Source organism: Mangifera indica, chromosome 3, assembly GCF_011075055.1.
Source record: "Mangifera indica cultivar Alphonso chromosome 3, CATAS_Mindica_2.1, whole genome shotgun sequence".
NCBI lineage: Eukaryota > Viridiplantae > Streptophyta > Magnoliopsida > Sapindales > Anacardiaceae > Mangifera > Mangifera indica.
This window is the reverse complement of record NC_058139.1, coordinates 7,432,650-7,454,590: the sequence shown is the minus strand read 5'-3', so window position 1 is coordinate 7,454,590 and position 21,941 is coordinate 7,432,650. Positions and strand designations below refer to the sequence as shown.

At 31.4% G+C, this 21,941-nt stretch overlaps 1 protein-coding gene and 1 pseudogene across 1 annotated transcript; one reads left to right on the top strand and one right to left on the bottom strand.

The window, feature by feature from the left end:
- Positions 1 to 3,744: 3,744 nt before the first annotated feature.
- LOC123210858 lies at positions 3,745 to 6,100 on the bottom strand (annotated as a pseudogene).
- Positions 6,101 to 16,165: 10,065 nt separating this feature from the next.
- On the top strand, positions 16,166 to 21,647 carry LOC123211489 (homeobox-leucine zipper protein GLABRA 2-like). Its single transcript, XM_044630255.1, has 11 exons — positions 16,166 to 16,404; positions 16,516 to 16,781; positions 17,214 to 17,331; positions 17,422 to 17,616; positions 17,702 to 18,079; positions 18,397 to 18,498; positions 19,815 to 20,024; positions 20,278 to 20,452; positions 20,554 to 20,825; positions 20,912 to 20,998; positions 21,068 to 21,647. The coding sequence occupies exons 1-11, from the start codon at positions 16,324 to 16,326 to the stop codon at positions 21,446 to 21,448; spliced, it is 2,265 nt and encodes a 754-aa protein (XP_044486190.1). The 5' UTR covers positions 16,166 to 16,323; the 3' UTR covers positions 21,449 to 21,647.
- Positions 21,648 to 21,941: the final 294 nt, after the last annotated feature.

Genomic DNA, 21,941 nt, shown 5'->3' with positions numbered 1-21,941 from the left:
TCTCAAAAGTTTCAAGGAAAGATTATCAGTTATGAGCACGCTGAATTTTATTAACTCTGCCTTCATTAACTTCAGATAAAAATGGTATTTCAATCATTCCTGCGAAAAGAGAAAAGGGGACTACAAAAATTCTTGAGGTCCAGGACATTCAGAAAGAGGTATATGTTGACCATTTGAGTGGTTATCAAGGTGATGCAGTGAACACAAAAGATAGATCATTCATTGGAGCTAGACAAGATCAGATCCCGAACAATGGCTGCAAGTCGGATCTCTATGTAAAACAAGAAGAGCTAGTCCTAAAAATCTTCAGAAACTGTCTTAGAAAGATCATCACTCTGGGAGACCTGAAAGGTAAGATTCTACACCTTACCATACTTGCTGAACAACTACCATTACATAATTCACAAACATGAAAAAGTCATAAAAGTTCATAGTGAGTATCAATGATTGTGTCATCAGCTGTTATTTTATGTTATTGCTCAGAAAAAACATTTTAACAGCAAAGTCTCAATATCCTCAAAAAGAATCAAATAAAAAGAAAAAGCAACCATAACATTGAGTACTTAACCTTTATAGTATCAGTAATCTCTTTCAGTCATCAAGCGAGAGAAAAAATAAAATAAAATTTTCTCCAGAGTTATATATACTCCCTCACACCTTTCCGGCACTTCTTAGAGCATGGCTTGGTTAGTCCGACTTCTGCTTGATTTTGCTAATTAAACTATAAGCATATTTATCTTGTACCCTTTTTTTTTCTTATTTTTCCCAAAATTAGCTCATCAGGCAGAACTGAAGATGGAGACGAAGCAAAAGTGAAAAGGAATTGCAGGTACAGTAACATCCCAAAAACTTATAATCCAGATGACACTGAGACATCTCCATTGACACCTGCAATCACTGCTTGAAGGAAACTCAATGGCAACACAGCTCATCATGTTTCAAGTGATTTTTTTTTTTTTAAATTCCATTTCATTCTTATAAGTGTTTTTAAGAGTTTTTTTGCCAACACATTTAATTCAATAATTTTGAATTAAGGATAAAGTAACCCTTAGTCATATCTGGATACATTATCTATATATCCAATTGTATATTTAAAAGTGAATAGGCATAGCATTACTTTTTTTACTGCCTTTGAAACACAGAGGTCAATCATTTACCAAGACACAAATAGCTGGTCTCCATGGAGAGACAATTAAACATAAAATTTTCTTCATGAAAACACCAGAGAGTGAAATAACTGGAGTTTTATGGCTGTCGTTCTAACAATGAAGCGCTTTTCCCATTCACTTCCACCACTGCTTTAATTATTATCGATTCCATTTCTGAGTCAAATATTTTTTTCTCCCTATGGGGTATTTTCTCTCAACATGTGAGCAACCGTGAATTACATTTGGTCAAAAGCAGTCAGAGAAAAGCTAAACCCAATTTTTTTAATACCATGCACTTCAGGAGCTGTGAGAAAATCAGCAATTTCATACAACAGATATGCTTCCTTCAGATCAGCATCCATTCCCCAACAGATTCCATTTTTCGGTTCTCAGAAATCATTTCCTGACTTGTAACAAACTTGCTTAAAAGAGCAAGAAATTCTGAATTTGAAATGCCAAAAAGGCTTTTTGTTCCATTTACGAATAATCATCGCAAGAGCATAATACCACATCACAAAAATTATGGTCTTGCTCCCTTCCAAATGACAGTCCTTGTTCTCTGAAAATGTCACAAAATTGACTTGACAACAACTCCATCTTTTACCAATATTTGTTGGTAGACTACTCACTGCCTGTAGCATAGCTACTTCAGCTCCTCCATATTGCATCATCAGTTGTACAGAATCTAATTGCTGGTTTTTGCGCAACAACTTCTGTAGTCTAGAGTGGTTAATGACTGCCATTTCCTTTCCTTCATTCCCCTGTAATACACATTGTTGCTTTCCTTGGTTTAAGGATATTCGAAGCTCCTCAAAATTCCATAAAATATCCCCTAGGGTGTTGCAAGCCAATGAGCCCTTAAGATCAAATCATAATTGTCCAGGGGAAGAATGTAGCATCATTGATGAATTTTTGTCCTTGAGTCTACTATTCAAACTTCTCACACATAGAATTACAATGGAACTCTTAACCATTTGCCACAATCACTTTTGGTTCCCTCTATTGGATTAAGCACAGACCCTAACCTATAAGTTGTCGACTCACTCAGGAAGTTGTGAGTGCTTCCTGAGTTGACCAATTTATACAATGGTCTTTTTCCGTGCACCCCATTTAATCTCATCACTCTCGAACCAGAACATTAAGGGAAAGTTGTATTAAGTTAGGTTCCCTATTTCCTTCTTTATCCCTTCCTCAAGTTCCTCCTCCTTTTCACTTGTGCTAACCCGTAACCGCAGAGTGAGCATCCGCTTATTTTTGTTTACGTGCCCAAAGGTGTATCGTTCATTGCACTAGAAACAGAGCCCTTTGCCTCTTCTCTCATCCAACTCTTTATTATATACATTTCGATAACCCTTACGTGGAAGACTGTATTGTGACTTCGGTAAATTGGGGATGAGTAGGAATCCTTCTTGAAGAATTTGTTTGGTCGCCCATGAGACTGTGGTTGTAGTAGGGTAAAGGTTGATTTGAGTTTGATAAGGTGACTAGATATGGGATGATTTTGTAGATGGATTAGGTCACTGAAAAAAGAGAATCCATTTTATATAGTATAACTGTAATATTTTAAAATTTGAAGGGATGATTGTTATGAGTAAAATAAAAACTCTAGAAAAAAAAAAAGTAAATTTTTGAAATTAAGGTAGGAGATAAATTTTTAATTTTTAAAATTAATGTAAAAAAATAAGATAATTTTTTTTTAATATTATAAGTTAAATAATATTTTCATCCTTATAACAAATAGATTTTTTTAATAATAATAATTGATGGGTGATATTTGAATTTTAAAAATTAGAGAATATTATTTTGACAATTGACTTATATGAGAGTAAGACTTTTGGCTTTTTGTTAAAGGATGTCATCTTGCGCCAGTCGATTCAAATTCTCGTTACACCAAGTGAAATTTGTTATTGTTTAGTAGAGAGGAGAGTGAAGAAGCGTATGAGAGGGGTCTTTTTACAAGCTCTGTTTTTATGGATTTGAAATGAAGGATCATTTTGGATTTTATTTCACAAATGGAATACAAAGATATGAAGAATGAGAGATGGGAAAACACCGATCAAAGAGACGAGACAAGTAGTTTCGAATATTTCTGTAGAATGATTCGAGTATTGAAGCAAGTAACGGTTTGTGGCGGGAAAATCTCTTCGGTTATTAACCAACTTAATATCGTTTTCTGATGTTTTACTTATTCCCGATGTTTTAAGAGTTTCTTGCCAATAAATATTTGGCCACTTTGATTTGAACTATGAGGTGTTTATTGAATCTTAATGTTGCAATCCCTTCGGCAAACATTCTTCATCTTCTCTCTTTAGCAATCCACTGAGTAATTATCGACGTTTGAGCTTGAATCTTTGCTAATACACTTTATAACAAGATTTTGACAGCTCCAGTCGTCAAGTCAATGCGCTGGGGCTGCTGTTGCATGGAAATGCAATTAGTTATTTGATTTCCTGTAAACGTCTTAAAATCTTCAAAAATTAGACATACATGTCGATGGTCGAATTCAATTTGATGTCAAAACTGTCTAAAAGCTTTTAAGATTGATCTGCGATAACAAAATTTCTTTCCCTTCTCCTGGGCAAATGACAGACAAAGATGTAGCACTACTCTGAAAGTCAGCCTGCAAAAATGAAGTTCCAAGACAACCACATTTGGGAATTGGGAATGGGAACCATAGAGTTATTCAATCATGAAGCCTACAAAAAGACCACCCTTTCAAATGAAAATGTAAGCCCTGCATCCGTTGTGACTATTATACAGGTATACAATCCACACAGAGAAAAGATGCGATCATAACTTAAACACTCTGATTATATTACTTTGTTATTCGGCCGTGCAGTTCACTGGCCCAAGATATTGGATATTGTCTTGTTGACGATTTGGAACAGCTCCTCCCTGTAAGCAGGAAAGCACAGAATTCAAGTTAGACAATTGCTATTTTCATGAATAATATGAGCTGCAAATACAGTTACCTATCAGGTTTGAACAAGAGATAGCGGTATACAAACAACTGAAAAGAAGGGAAACAAGTTTGAGTTAATATTTATGCAAAAGATGAGAAGCATGAGAAGCATGTATAATATAGAAAATATTTGAGAGAAATTAATGGTTTAAAGATCTTGAAAGATTTTAGCATATTCTTCTCCCATCACCAGTAAGTAGTCTATATATATATATTCAATACTTACAGTAGAGAACAATATTCTGATTAATTCTAATACATTTGGGAGGAGTGGCAACTTGTCAATGGCTTGTTCATGTCAATGAGAAGAGGAACTGTTACTATCTGAAACCTTAAAAAGCTGAATGCAAGTAGTCGTTAAGTATGTCTCTGCAAGAAGTAAAATAAAAAGTGAACAATGTCTATCACAAAAATATTATCAACGCAAATGCTATGGAATTCTTCATTCAAGGAACATTGGCGTTTCAGATTTCTCAAATCAAAATAAGAGAAAATGGGGAACTGAAGGCAATAAGCCTCCCTTCTTCCCAGTTGCAAAAGATAAACAACTTTTTTATGAGAAATGGCAAATGCTTCCTGTAGCTAGTTCATGTCTATTCCTTCCATCAATCAAATGGAGTAACATATGTATTTCCCAGGATTTTAAAAGTAGGACTTTTGATTTCTGAAGATTAATTTGTCAGAACATTGAAAATTATGAGTTTGAAAGATTACAGTGACAAGATTTACTGATGCCCATACGCTGACAATAGCTGCAAACCCCAAACCAATCAGTCCCAGTCAATCTTCAGAGTTATCCCACTGTTTCAGAAAACTCAAAGCCATTTCAGAAAATATCAATCTGTGTTTGAAACAAAAGCAACATAATCTTTTACTTCTCTAAAACACAATCAACTGCAGCTCGGCCAGGAAGTCAATATTAGAGTACTTACAACATTTTGCACGGACTTAACAATAGTTAGGGAGGATGAAGAATCAGAGCTTTCATCGGTCGCTATCACAACACTAATACGGTATTGTCTATCTATAAACAAGAAAAATCAGTAGATGCAGAGAACAGAAGATCGAATTGAACTCAATGAATGCAAATGCCTCACTTTGATATTTTACTTACAAATCAAAATATAAGATTCGCAAGCATGGCATTACACATTTTATTCTTCCAAAAATTTATTCCAATCCCTTAAAGGTTTTACCTTAACATGAGTCAAAGTCTTAAAGTATTAAAAGAAAAAACAAACTAGGTTATGGGTTGCTTGGTTTGATATAGATTTTCAAGCGAAAAAATCAGCAAAATAACATTAGGTATCCTGCTTAGCTCTCTCAAGTTTACAATCCAGCCTTAACTTTTCACGTTGGCAGTTTCACACTTTCACTTACCAGTAGTTACACAAATTAAGAATAATGTTACATATACACACTTTAAGTATACAAAATAAATACATAAATATATGTAATCATGTGATTGAATGTTATTATTATGCTAATTTTGTATACTCCAAAATGTATATATATAGTTTTTATTGATAAAGAAAGAATAATGTTATATATACACACTTTAAATACATAAAATAGGTATATAGGAGATATGTAACTATGTGATTAAAAGTTATTTTAGATTTAATTTAACATTATCAAATTATATGAAGATATATCATTTATACCTATTTTATGTGATTAAAATGTGTTTTCGAAGTATTATTGATCAGGGCCATTCAAACAAAGGTATTGCTTAAGCTAAACTATAGTTCATAAAGGACAACAATATAAATATGTATTTACAAAAGGCTGCTTCAAAGTAGAAAGTTAAGGCTCACCTTTGATGGGAAAAAATGGGAGCTTTTCAAGAGTTCTGAAAAGGGTTCTTCTACCTTGAACCAACAATGGTGGAACCAAGTTTGCAGTATTAGAAGCCATGAATACCCGAAAGAAAATACAAAATCAGAAGGAAAAAAAGGTCAATTTTTTTTTTAAATAAAGTTTTCACAAATGGTTTACCTGAGAGTGGTCAAAAGTGATAGGAAAACAGAAAATAAAAACGAAAGATTTGGAAATAAAGGGACAGCACTAGTTAAAACTTAGTGGCTGGAGTTGCAGACAGCAGAGAGAAAGAAAGTCCATAAACACCACAGAAATGTGTTTGGGCCTTTTGTGTTGCATTTTTTGAGCCAAGGCCTTTTGTAATAAAGAAGTTTTTCTGGCTTCTATCTCTACAAATTATTGCTTTCCATCATTTAATGTTATCATTTTCAGTCTTCAAAATCAAAGAAACTTTTGATCATGATAGGTTCAATTTAGCAGTTGATGAGGACCATGCACTAATATTTTTAATTAACTTAAGTTAATTTAGATAATTAAAATGCTAGATCGTTGAATAATGGATAAGTGTATCATCAGCTTGAATTGTCATGGGAGCATGCATCCACATTTTCTGGATTTAGTTAATTGGGAAATTATAATAAATGCCTAAAACTAAAGGGTGTTAAGCAAAATTGTCCAAAACCCTAAAGATTAAGCGAAAATACCCTCAATTTGGGAAATAACTAAACTGCCCTTATATATAAACCCCACATTTCCCACAAATTTACTGTTTAAATTCAGAGAAAAATAAGAATAGTACATCATCCACATTTCCCACAGATTTATAGGTCTCCAACGAGTGCAACGGGTTTTGGTTTTTTCCGTCAATTTTTTGTGTTTTTCGACAACCAAAAATGACAAATAAGAATAGTACATCATCCAACTTCTTGTTTGAATCAATTTATTGTTAGGAGTATTGAGATTTGAGGGAGATTTTGAGGTTTGAATGTTTAGGGTTACGATTTTGAACAATGCATAAAATGTTTTGATTCTTGGTTGTTTTGCTTGAATTTCTTGAGGGGTTTTGTGTTATTGGATGTGTAGATTTGATTTGTGTTGAAATAAGAGGTTGAAATGATAATGTTTGGTCAAAAAATGGATTAGATTTGTCCGCGCTATAGTATTCTCTCGCGGGTGCCTGTAAGGTGGGGGGAAAATTTAGCGTTTTAAAAATTTTAGGGGGAGGGGGAACAGGGGGAGATCCACGGGGTCCATGGAAAATTTACAATGAACCATGAAAACCGTGGGTTGAGTGAAATTGACTTTTTTAAACTATAGAACTTGTAGGAAACAAACTTTGAATTACTATAACTTTTGATCTGGGAGAAGTTACGGGGTCTGTAATATATCAACACAAAGCTCGTTTCGATCTCTATGAAAACAACCAGCTTTGCCAGTCGCGCCCAATTTGGAGGCCCAAATAAAACTGTTTCAGTATGTATTATGCAGTTTTTTCGTTTTACCAAATTTAGGATTTTCAGTTTTTATGATTTTAAGCTTGTTTTGATTGGGCTAGACTTTTTTGATATGTAGTTTTCAAATTTGATATCTGTCTCTTTAGTTTTGTGTTTTTCTAGACATGTTTTACGATGTAATTACGAAATTTCAGATCAATTTTTTGGTTTTTTTGTTCTTAAGCTATTTGAACGTATAGTTTTCAAAATTCAAATTTATTTTTTAAGATTTTTGAGTGATTTTTTTATTGTTAACATTTTATGGTATTTCAATATATCTATTTATTCTTAACATGTTATTTAAATCATTTATATATTGTGTAATATCAAAATATCCTCCATATTTTTCTAACATTCTTTAACCCCTAAATTATTATCAAATATCCAAATGTCTCATTTACATAACATACAAACTATATTTAACAAATAAAATTAAGTTTTGAGTTAAGATTCATATAAATATTTTTTTTCACGAATTGAACTTTTTCATCTCGAATTTAGAAATATAAACTTCTTCTTTCCGAACAAACCCAAAAGCCTGCATTGATACATGCTTTCTGTCTCAAATTAACCTGGCAATAATCATTTAAAATTTCCCAGAAAATCAGTTTCTATATAATTTGCAGGTTTTGCAATGCTTTCTTACTATAAATTTTACGTTAAATTCTAACTGCTGGAAGGAGAAAAAATTCGTAAGTTTGCCAGTCAGTTTACAGTGTATATCTGGTATTACTAGATGAGATGCAGTTTAATCTTTTTCTCATTGAAATGATTAGTTCTTTAAATTTATATTTACTTCTTTTTGAGTTTCATGTAGACTTAATAGTTCGAGTTATCAGGTCGAAATCGATATGGAAAACTTTTTTTTCTTTTATTTATGGTACTTCATTCACAACCACTTGCCCTGGCTAGATATTCACGTACCTCATTTCGTTTCTAGCCTTAATTTTTTCACTCAAGGAGAACCAGTAATTCATGATGGTAAAATTAGGAGCAGAGAGACACTGTAATTTATATAGAAGAAATTACTTGTAAGAATCCAACTGGCATTACTACTATTATTACCAAATTCATTGAATGATGGATCCTAGGATACGAATATCAGTTAGCTAAGGACTGGTAGTTGTTTCTTCGTCATTATTTATTTGAATCTTCATAATTGCTCTTGGTAAAGAGGCTGGCTAAGGTTTCAGCTTTCATCAATGGTGATGATTTATTTATTTTTAACCTTTTAGATACCCCAACAATATATTACGTATTCAATGTACATATATGTTCCAAAGAGTTAACTTTTTTAATCTATTAGCGTTATTAAAACTAGAATGAATCAATAAGTTCAATCGGTTAAACCATGAATTGATCCATAATCATATTCGATTTATATATAAATATTAACTAATTTGAAGTTCAATCAAACTTGAAAAACCTAAAAAAAGTTTGTCTTATATTGGGTTTACATAATATTATATAGTTTTTAGTTTATATTAAAACCTAAAAAAAGTTAAAATTTATAAGATTTTAATTGAATTAATGATAAAATTTATAATTTATTTTTTCGTTCTTTATATAATGAAGTGTCAATTATTGAATTAACATATTTAAAATTGTCTTTTGTTTTTTTTTTGAATGTTTTATTTTACTAAATTAAAATATATGTTTCAGATGGACAAATATACCTAGTTGTTATTGATAAATAATGGTACTGAATTGAATTTCATATGTTTTTAGATTTAAAAAAAATGATAAATATTTAATACCATTCATGAAATATATAATAATTTGGGAATAAATTAAACCGATCGAATTGTGAACATGTGAAACAATTGGTTCAATTATCGATCTGATTTTAAAAATATTGTTATCATGTTATCCAATAATTGAGTTCAAAAATGTTAAGACTGCGTGTCAAATATGGAATATTATGTATATACACACCAATATCAATGTCATCGTATATCGTATTCTATATATTTATATAAGAGCAATACTATGTGTATCCACTTTAGATACACAAATGTATACACATTTATTGTTTTATTCTTAATTTAAAATCATTCAATCACATGATGACATATATAAATGTATATATATTTGTGTATCTAAAGTGGGTACACATACTTTTATTGTTTATATAAAGTAGATTGTATATTGCTTCCCCTAATTTCATCTCTTCCATCTATTCAAATGTATAAGTTGTACTTATCTTATTAAGAATTGGTCTACACGAAGATGGCGGATTGTTTTTGTGACTTGTCATCCTTAATCCACGTTTGATTAAGCAAAATAAGTTACTTTTGCACGTTGCCTACCATTTTTGTTTCTCTGGCTGCACTTCTATTTCACCAAACTTGGAAAATTGGTCTAATAAAAATATATATTTGTTATCGTTAAGTGGTAACTTGAATGACAAAATAAAAATTTCATATATAAAAGAGTATAAGTTTCTTCTAATGACATATCAAAATCAAATTCTTAACTTATCTAATTCAATGATGGTAGATTTAATCAATAAACTAAAAATTTATTTTATTTAGTGTGATTAGTTACAATATAATATAACAGTTCGGCTCAAACGAGATTCTTTGCTAATGGTTGAAGTTCAATGTAAATATCAAAATAAACTCACAAGCCTAGTAGGATTTGACAAATACAAAACGTGCATGAACTAATCATAATCAATTAATTTAATGAAATCCCACTTGTCTTAGTTTCCTATTCAAGATCCCTGTCAACACACACAGGCCACTCATTCAAAGAGAGAAAGAGAAAGAGATTCTAAAATTTTCTTCAATTATATTAATTATTCAATAACTAAGAAGGGACAAATGAAACAACAAGAAGCAGAGAATTTTTTTCCCTTGTTTGAAAGTTACATATCCTCCATGCAATGAAAAATGGTGGGCATTGATGAATATGGATGACGGCAGAATCAATAGATATATATATACATCAAACATCTTCTCTCTGCAGAAAATTATTAAACCAGCTGGCTCCATGGATAAATTAAATATTTTTTTAATGCATGCAAGGATTGGAATCGCTAGAAAACAATTTCGATTTTTCAGTAGAGTTAGTTTTTCATCCGTCTTCCAAAACTACCATATTTCATCTACTCTTCAACAGCGAGCTACCTGTCTCGTTCTTGAAAAGCTTGACATGAAAGAATAAATGTTAAAGTGTTGAAGCAGACTGTCTTTCTAATGGCGTGGCATCCATATTTGACTCGAATTCTCAATGCAAAAGAAAGGAAACACATCAGAAAGTTATATGGTTTTACGTCCCTGATATACATTACCATTGACCATCACAAAGCAGTAGCTTGATTGAATTCATGGGGTGTCGTGTTAGGCTGTAAACTTTAGCTTGGAGATTCGAAATTTCTAATTATATTAATGCTTGTTTAATTATTAGTATGTATAAAGACCTAAATAATTACTATACTTAGAGGTGTTTAATTATTTAATCACGTTTGAGTTTTTAGAAGAGAGAAGGATTGAAACCCTAAAGCTTAAATGAACAGGAGAGAGAGAGAGAGGGTGGAGAGTTCTGGAATACAGTTCTTGGTTACAAAAATGTCTAGAGCAGCACTATAATGACTACAAATTTAGTATAAACAATGACATCTTACTATGTTATTGGCTATTATTTTAATTCTAATTCAAAATCACTCAATCACACAGTAATATATATATATCATTATCTATACTTAAGTTTGTATATATAGTTTTGTTAAAATATCTTCCATTTTAATAGTAAAACGAAAACATAAAGATTTTTACATTTTTTTGTTAACTCAAAAAGATCCTGCTTAAACTTTAACAAGTTTAAAGGTATAATCAATTTCTTAATTATGTAAAAGAAAAACGAACTCCATCCGAGCTAAACCGTTATATTAGACTAAAATTAACCTCACTAAATAAGATCTATCTATAAATAGGTAAATTAAGAGTTTGATTATGATATATCACTATAAAAGACTTAAACTTATACTTTTTTATATGTGAAGAATGTTTTTTTGTCACTCAAATAACCCCTTAGAGGTGGGACTATATAGCTGTTTATGTTGATTTTCATGGTGGACTCATGGTCAAGTTTCAACATGGATATGAATTACTCTTATTTCAAAACTCTGTCAACTTTTGTATACATTATAATTTTTATGTTATAACTTTCTTTCTTTCTTTTCTGCTGGATCTTTCTTTAGCAGCCTTTCTCATACATAATCATTCTGTTTCTCTCTTTTCCCTCATTAAATTTATCAAAAATTCTCAACTTTTTCTCCTTCAAGTTACATTCCATTTCTCTTTTCTTGTTTGTTTGTTTGAATTTAGTTTCTTCTATAAATCTACCAGTCCAAAACTTGGTTCATAAGAAATGCATAATGAAACATTGAAATTAAGAAAAAGAAAAGTACCCCCCTTGGGCTCTCTTTGCTTGTAAAGAAATTATCAAATTCCTCCTTATTAATAATAGATGACCCCAAAAAAGTGCAGGCAAATGTATGATTAAAACAAAAAAAAAAAAAAAAAGGAAAAGATAAAGTAGATAGAGATAGAGGATTCAAAAAGAAATTTCAAATCAATTAATTCCATTTTTATTTTTATTTAATATAAATTTTATTAGGTTTGTTCCCTTCACACCATGTGATTGCTTCATATTATCTACCATTCCATTCCCAACTACCATAACTATAAAAATCTAAATTGAAATCATAAAAACCTAAACAGAAAGAATTATTCATACAACATTTGAATTGCGGATGAGATAAATCATAATCTATATGCCACCAAAACTTTAATTATAGATTGTGATGTTCTTTTATTATTATTATTATTATTATATATTTTTTACCCTCCCTCCCGATTTCAGCATTAATTATCTCTAATCAAGTTCTAGTATAGATAATTACGTATCCACATCATCTAAATTTTTAAAGAGTCAATGATCAATCAATTATTTAATAGTATAGAAAGTATAAGTTCAAATAAAAGACATGAACTTTAATTCTGCTGATAACTTAAAAATTAAGTTGTTAATTAATTAGATTATGGCTTAAACTTTGCTTTTCTTTTAAGATTCTACACGTTTTATGATTAAGAGGGATGAAAAACAAGAAGCTTTCAATTAATCCAATTAATTAATTTTATTAGTATTATATACAATCAATGATATCTTGATGCACCCAAATTTGAAACCCTCTTGCAGTGTTGCTTTTGGTGGGTTTTCAAAGAAAAGAGAAAGGAAATCATTTGTATAATTATTTAACAATTTTAAAAATGGAAAATTCAAAATTTTGCCACTTTTTTCATCCCTCTATCTATACAAATTTATTACACTTTTTATACACTAAACATTTATATCATAAAATTTGAACATTTATAAAATATCTTTGTATTTGATTAGAGTATGAAATTTGTATAAAACTATTATTCGATCACACAAAACTCTTCAATTTTTGTTATGTCCTATAAGTATCTTTCTTTTACCCACACAAAGATATCAAAAATAAACTCAAATTTTGGATTGTTGATTGTTGATGATGAAACTTTTTAGTTAGATATGGGATTTGGTGAGTGATAATAAAGGGTTTTTACTTGAAAAAAAATCAAAAATGGACTTAAATTCTAAATTATATATCTGTAAAAAAACAAATTTGTGACACCGTCAATCCTATTTTTATCTAAGGTTAAAGAAAGGGTAATTTAATTATTATATTATTTTTATAGTATAAATATTTAATGTCTAAAAAGTATAATAATTTTGTATAATCATCATTTTTATAGTACAAATCCTAATTAAATAGGATTAGTTGAGTAGAGAATTGACTAATAATAATAATAATAATAATAATATCCAAGTATATGAAATAAAAGCTTGGAGGCAAATTCATTAATTGCATTCACTTCTTTGAATCCTATAAATGATATAAAGACACTGGAGTAATAAATATAATAATAATAATAATAATAATAAACATCTCTCTCTCATTGGTTCACAGATTACAATGTGGCTTTCGGTTTAACTCTCTGCACTTTCAACTTTGACCTCTCTTCACAAGTCATAACTTACCTCTTTATTGCTATTTGGCTTGGCTAAACACACTTCACAACCCAAGCCGATTCTTCCATTTTTTTTTTACTTTTTATTGAATTAATACGTGTAATTTTATGATTTAATGTCAAATATTTTTTAACATGAAATGGGTAAGTGAGGAATTCGCTGAATTTTATTTTTTATTGTACTTTTTGATATATGAATAATTCAAAAGAAATTAAATTTCATTTCATTTTTTTAATAGGAACATGTCCATGTTTTACAAAAATTAACATTTAATATATTTGTTCATTTTTTATTTAATAAATTATCTTCAAATATAAATAGGATGATTGATATTCAAAATTATACTTAAAAAAAAAATACATTATAATATAAATGGTTTAAATAAATAGTGAATTATAAAATTGTAATGGATAAAGTATCGCTTTTTGATATAGTTTGTTCTATTATTTGAAAACTTATATTAATAACTATACTATAAAGTAATTTTTAATATAATTTGGAAACACAACATAGTGAATGTCAAAAGTGTTGTCCTTTGATCTATTTGTAATTTTGAATTTTTCGGACAAGAGATCAAGATTACAAAAGTATTTATATAATTTGATATTAAAATTATAATAAAATTATGTAAATTTATTTTAAGTACATAAATAGATAAATACTTATTTATATCATCATATAATTAGATGATTTAAAATTTAAGATAAAGTAATATTTAATCATATAATAACACATATAATTATATATCTATTTGTATTTTAAAGTAGGTATATATAATATTCTTCTTAAAATTATATTATTGTGCAAAATAAATGATCTCGTGTTTTCGATTTGATAAAAATTAATTATTTTCCAATCATGACTAAAAATATCAATTATAATTGCATATTAAAGAGATCGTTAAAAATGGTCGTAACTGTAAAAAAAATCATTCTTCTTGTTCTTTCGACAAAAGATTTTCTACTCGTATTATGTCATGAAGTGGAAGATAGTTGACATAGTTAGTTGATGCATACACTCTTTATAAATAGTTGTTAATTACTATTTAATCATCTCTTAGTTGTTGCTTCCGTGAAATCGATGAAAAAATAATATGATTACATAACAAAATATTGACCCGGATCTTATAGAACACCACAATAGATCAACCAATTTGAATATTATAAAAATTTGACACGCATCTATAGTGTCATTTACCCAATCTTTAAAACAAAAACAAAAAAAATAAAGTGTTCTTGTTTGATAATAAAACTATCTTATCAAATACTTATTAACATCAAATTGTAATTAAATTAAGAAGATTAGGTGAAAGATGACTGTAATGAAGACTGGCAGTTTTGATCAAGCTTCAAGCCTAAATGCAAAATTTAGCCACCTTCGGTTTTATCAATTTATAGATTCTACTATTGGAAAAACAATTATGTATGTTTCTTAATCAGTAACCTAATTAATCAATTAACGCTATAACTCCTTTTACTTTATCTAAAAGCACTTATGTGGCTCAAATTGGCTTATTTTCAAACCGCCCTTGGCATGCGATAGGTCATTTCATGGGTTGCTTCTTACAGGGTTCAGTTCCTTATCCAAATTAATAGTAATTATCAAGGCAATAGATATATATATAGATAATATATTTATATAGTGATAATATAATACAAAATAATTAAAATTAAATAAAAGTAAAAATATAAGAAATCAATTAAAAAATAATAAAATATGAAAAAAGGTCCGTACATAATTTTAGAGATTATTTTGAGATTTTAAATATATTAAATTAGTAATTTTTCAAATTTGAAAACGTATTAAATACTTATATATTATATCTGATGAAGTAATTTATATTTTTTAAACCCACTCTCTTTGACCCTTTTTGGGTTCGTTTTGTATTCATATGTAATTGAGTATTATTTTATTTTTAATTTAAAATAATCAAATTACATAATAATATGTTTATGTATATCTATTTATATATTAAGAAAATATATACACATGTTTTGATTGTAAAAATAAGATATAAACGAACTTTTATTTAAAAAAATGTCTCAAACTAATGTTTGTTTAGTAAAGTTTATTCAAGTAAAACTTATTAACAATATAAAATATTTATCTTTTTAATTTCATTTCTAAATTATTAATTATATAGGAATAATTTGATTAATTGGTTCAGTAATTCCAAAATTAGCTAATAAAAATTAAAAAATAACAGTGTGTAAAAGTGAGAGCAAGCTTAATAATCTAAGGCTGTGTTTGGACGGCTCAAATAATTATTACTCTACCACCAAATTCAACTCCGATATTCAAAATAAATTGAAGACTATAACTAGCATTTCATTTTCTTGATAACTATCAATCCAATAATTTGGCTCAAGAACACTACTAAACTGGGACTAAAACAGGAAAACTTTGTAACCAAACATGCCCTAATATTAAGGACAAGGCGCGCTGGCTAGGCTTGGCTTGGCTTGGCTTAGCTTAGCTTAGCTTAGCCACCAATAGGTATAAACAGAAAATACCGTTGGAGAGCTCGATCCAACTGATTAAAGTTAGTTGAGTCTTCACATTTCAACCCTCGATATCTAACAGTCAATCCCTACCAGCCCTTTTATTTTTCTCTCCATCCAAACAAGCACTTATTCAGCTGCAGCAGCAAGAGCAAATAATAATAATAATTATATTTTTCTTTCTTTCTACTCTTAGGAGTCCGTTTTGTCTTATATCCTTAAACCAACCTTACCCCACAATCCTCCTCTCTCTCTCTCCTCTTTCCCTCTCTTCTTTCCTCCATTTTTGGCTCCTTAAAACAACCATTTCATCACCTGAATCCAACCCTCTTATTGCCATGGGATTGGACATGTCTAACAACCCACCCACATCTCGTACCAAAGACTTCTTCGCTTCTCCTGCTCTTTCTCTTAGTCTCGTGAGTAATTCATTATTCATCTCTACTCAATTAACCCACCAATTCTTTTCTTGTTTATGAGTCTTGTGTATACCTTCTTTATTTTTCACTTAACGTCTTTTTTTTCAAAAGGCTGGCATATTTCGTGATGCGGATGCCACCGCAGCTGCTAATACAGACCAGGTAGAGGAAGGAGATGAAGGAAGTGGAGGCGGAGGATCTAGAAGAGAAGAGACGGTGGAGATTAGTAGCGAAAACTCAGGCCCGGCGAGATCAAGATCAGACGACGAGTTTGACGGAGGCGAACCCGACGAAGATGACGATGGAGACAAGAACAAGAAGAAGAAAAGAAAAAAGTATCATCGTCACACTGCAGAACAAATCAGAGAAATGGAAGCGTATGCTTAATTCTTGTCTACATACTTCTGTTCGTTTGTGTATATTTGCACACGTAAATTCCCATATATTTGTCTCTATTTGTTTATATTATACTTAAAATGCATTGATTCAACGAGGTTTAATTTTATTTACTAGCATTAACTTCAATGAATAATACTGTCAGTACATGTACCATGCACCTCTAAAATATATAGATATAATTGGTTTAACAAAAGTTAGTGACTTAAAGGTAAAATTAAAGGGAGACAGATGACTCAGAATTTACTTTGTTTTATATATAAATGGAGAAACTAGCATAAAGTATCCATAACAAAAGCATTGTCTTTTCATATCTGAATGATGTATTTTCAGTAATTTTTCATTAATATTATTGAGGTCAATGGTGGTTGTGAAAATTTATGTTGTTCTTTATGGCTTTAATTGTTTTACAGGCTGTTCAAGGAGTCTCCACATCCTGATGAGAAGCAAAGGCAGCAACTGAGCAAACAATTAGGCCTTGCTCCGAGACAAGTCAAGTTTTGGTTCCAAAATCGTCGAACCCAGATCAAAGTAATTATAAAACTAATTCTTTGTTTATTTTGGATTAAAAAATTGTCAAATTCTCGCTGTTGATTTTTGGGAAAAAATGTTGAATTTTAGGCTATACAAGAACGCCATGAAAATTCATTGCTCAAAGGTGAAATGGAGAAGCTCCGAGAGGAGAACAAAGCCATGAGAGAAGCCATTAACAAAGCTTGTTGCCCCAACTGCGGCACTCCCACCACTAGCAGGGACACTGCCGCGACCACTGAAGAGCAACACCTACGTATAGAAAATGCTAAACTTAAAGCCGAGGTTCGACAAAAAGCAACAAAATTTGATCTATCTTTCTCCTGTGTTTAATTAAATAAAATAAATTCTAATGCGGGTTAACATGCAGATCGAAAAATTAAGAGCTGCTGTGGGGAAATCTCCACCAGGGGGGACATCAACAAGCTCGTGCTCGGCTGGAAATGACCAAGAAAACAGGAGCTCTTTGGATTTTTACACTGGAATTTTTGGACTTGATAAGTCAAGAATTATGGAGCTGGTTAATCAAGGAATAGAAGAGTTGAAAAAAATGGCTTCGGCCAGTGAGCCACTTTGGATTCGAAGTGTTGAGACTGGCCGTGAAATCCTCAACTATGATGAGTATATCAAAGAGTTTTGTGTTGAAAATCCGAGCGACGGCAAGCCGAAAAGATCCATTGAAGCCTCCAGAGAGACTGGCGTCGTTTTTGTTGATCTTCCCAGGCTTGTGCAAAGTTTCATGGATGTGGTAAACACACTACTTCTGAATCTAAATATTCTTTAATTTTCTAGACGGGAAATTCTCGATCTCCCCTAACCTTTGACTTGAAATCAAAAACACCCTCTATTCTTTCAAAAATATCACCAATTTTCTCTACTGTTTTGAAAATTTCTTCTGATTTTACTAGTGAACATAGAAAAGAAAACTTTCATAAAAAAAAAAACCATAAAAATACTTTTCCATTAACTGATCTGTTGACAAATTTGGTGTAATAAAAGTTACCGAATTTTAAAATTATTATTAAAATTTAGATAGTGAAGAAAATCGTGTGTTTGTGTTTTTAGAATCAGTGGAAGGCAATGTTCCCAGGCTTAATCTCAAAGGCAGCCACTGTTGATGTCATCTGCAATGGTGAAGGTCCTAACAGAGATGGCGCAGTGCAGTTGGTGAGTCACACTTCAAACTTTTTCAATGAATCATTGCACACATGGCCGCTGGGAATCTCACAAAAAGAGGGGACTGATTTTCTTTTGTTTGGTAAAAGCGTGATGGACTTTTCCCTCGTAAAATTTGGTTTAAAATCACTTTTCTACCTCTTAAATGAATAAATTCCACTTTTTCCCTAAAATGTAGATTTGTTAATGAAAAATGCCCTATTAGTAGGGCTGGATTCGAGCCGGCTCGAACGAGCTTGAAACGAGCTGGCCTTAAGCAAGCTCGAGCTTAATTGTCAAAGTTTATAAATTAAAATTTTGGATACAAAATAATATCGTTTTGACTAATATGTATTAAAATGACATCATTTTAATAATGAATACTCAAATTCGAAACCAATCGAATCGAACTCGAACCGAGTTCGAGTTCAAGCATAACAAGCTCGATGAGCTCGAGCTTGAGCTCAGATTCAATTATTATTAAGTCAAGCTGAACCCAAACTCAATTCAGTTCGAATCCAGCCTTACCTATTAGAGCTTCAAACAAACAATGTTATTTATTGTGAAATTATCATTCCACCCATCCCCTTCTACTGTTTTCTCTTTTTCCTTTTTACTTGGTCTCATTTTCTCTTTCTTTCTTTGTCAAGACTTTTGCCCCGAAAACATTTACCACCGTTCAATCCTCTTTGTCAAGACTTTTGCCCCAACAACATATGCCAACCTCGGCACCGATTTTGACTTTCTCAGTTGTGTCATTGACGACTTCGATGATTATGTCTCCGTCCGTCCCCCTATGTCAACCCCAATATTCACCTTGATGAAAACTCAATCTCTGAAGTAGTATTTGAGCTTTTTCCTCTTTATATATTATTTCAATTTTTTATTTTGAATTTATTTCGACATTAAACAAAATTAAATTGATAATTTTGTCTTTTTTAACGAAGTTAAATTATAGATTAAAAAAAATGATTTATTCATTCAAAGATGAAAAAATATTTTTAAACAAAGAGGAGGAAATGTTAATTATTCTTTTGAATTTTTTTTTTTTTTGGTTGGGTGTTCTTTTAAATTATTTTTTTCCATCAAGTACTTTTGGGTCGAAGCACTTTTTAACAAAAGTGGTCAAAATCGTTTTATTTTACCAGAATCTACATTACATTTCAACTGTAATTTTGCATGACACTTGAAGTATTTTTTTTTTTTTTCGAAAGGTCATTTTCTACTAGTTTATTCATTAAAATGTGGGACATTTTCACCACATTCACACTTCTAATTTTAAGTTTTAAAAAATCAGCTTTAAGGACTTTGTATTGTGATGTATGCAGATGTTTGCAGAGCTGCAAATGCTTACACCAATGGTGCCAACCAGAGAAGTTTATTTTGTCAGATTCTGCAAGCAAATAAGTGCTGAACAGTGGGCAATTGTTGATGTCTCCGTTGACAAAGTTGAAGAAAACATTGATGCATCTCTAGTTAAATGCAGAAAACGACCATCTGGTTGCATCATTGAAGATAAATCAAACGGCCACTGCAAGGTACAGAAATTAATCACATTTTCTCACCTTAGGTTTGGTGAATCTACATATTCCCTCCCCTAGTTTCGGGAACTATCAACTTCCTAGTAAACAAATATTGCTATGTTGACCGGATTTTGGTCAGACATGGGATAACAACTTGAAACTGAACAAAAACATCATAATATGCAGAGATGAAATTAATGGATTCATGCATTGAGTTTGTGTTGTGTGATGAAGATTTATGACAGTCATGATTTGAAAAAATCCGCAGGTGATATGGGTGGAACATCTAGAGTGCCAGAAAGCTCCACTTCACACCATGTATAGGACAATTGTTAACAGTGGTTTAGCCTTTGGTGCAAGGCATTGGATGACAACCTTGAGGCTTCAGTGTGAAAGGCTTGTTTTCTTCATGGCAACTAACGTCCCTACGAAGGATTCAACTGGTAAATCAACATTAGTTTCAGAATATTTTCCTTTTTGCTTTTTTTTTTTTTTTTTGGCCCTCTATTTGAGAAAACAAATGAAACCCTTCATTAATCTTTAGGTGTGGCAACACTGGCTGGGAGGAAGAGCATTTTGAAGTTGGCTCAGAGAATGACTTGGAGTTTTTGTCGTGCCATTGGAGCATCGAGCTACCATACTTGGAAAAAGGTCTCAGGCAAAGCAGGAGAAGACATAAGGTTTTCTTCCAGGAAGAACTTGAATGATCCTGGAGAACCTCTTGGAGTGATCTTGTGCGTGGTTTCTTCTGTTTGGTTGCCTGTCTCTCCTCATCTTCTGTTCGATTTCTTAAGAGATGAAGCTCGTAGGAATGAGGTATGTTCAGTTCAAATTGACAATATCACTATGGTAGATCATCTAAAGAATGATTGTTAAACATGACTTTATTGCATCAATCTCAGTGGGATATCATGTCAAGTGGAGGTCCTGCACAAGCCATTGCAAACTTGGCCAAAGGGCAAGATCGCGGCAATGCAGTAACAATACAGGTGAGTCTCTCAGATATTTCTGTGCATTCAATTGGCAGGCATACAAAATGACACAGTTTCCAATTGCAGGCAATGACAACAAAAGAGAACAGTTTGTGGGTACTCCAAGATAGCTGCACAAATGCATATGAATCAATGGTGGTTTATGCTCCTGTGGACATTACCGGTATGCAGTCAGTCATTACCGGATGTGACTCCAGCAACATTGCTGTATTGCCTTCTGGATTCTCTATTCTTCCTGATGGACTTGAGACAAGGCCTCTAGTGATAACTTCAAGGCAAGAGGAGAAGAGCACAGAAGGAGGATCTTTACTCACAATAGCATTCCAAATCCAGACAAATAGCTCTCCTACAGCCAAGCTAACAATGGAGTCCGTGGAGTCTGCTAGCACACTTATATCATGCACATTGAGAAATATCAAGACAAGCTTGCAATGTGAAGATGCATGATCACCACAGCTATATAAACTAGGTAGACACATAAATTGTAAACCTCGTAGGCTTTCCTGATTTTTTGATCAACTTGTAGCATTTTGCAGACTATCTGTATTATCTTAGCCTGCTTTTCATTTGCTATTTGACTAGAATGGAGGGTTTGATGTTCATGCTGATTTTTAATCAACATATCTGGAAGGGAAAGTTTGAGAGAGATGTGATTCACAATCTTTATTAAAGTAGGAAAGAGATTATTTTCATGTATATACTATTCAATTAATGGGCATTTGCAATTTTTTTATTGCTAAAATCACCATATCCTATCAGAAACAGAAAATAAAAGCAAATTGTACTTCATCAGAATCTTTAAGCAATTCAAACATTTGATGCATATACAAGACACAGCTCCACATTAAAATCTAAATATATCTGTATGCAAATGTGAAGTAGAGATGAAGAATCTCTAATTTTGAAAGTTCTATTCATATCATTATATGCAAAGAAACAA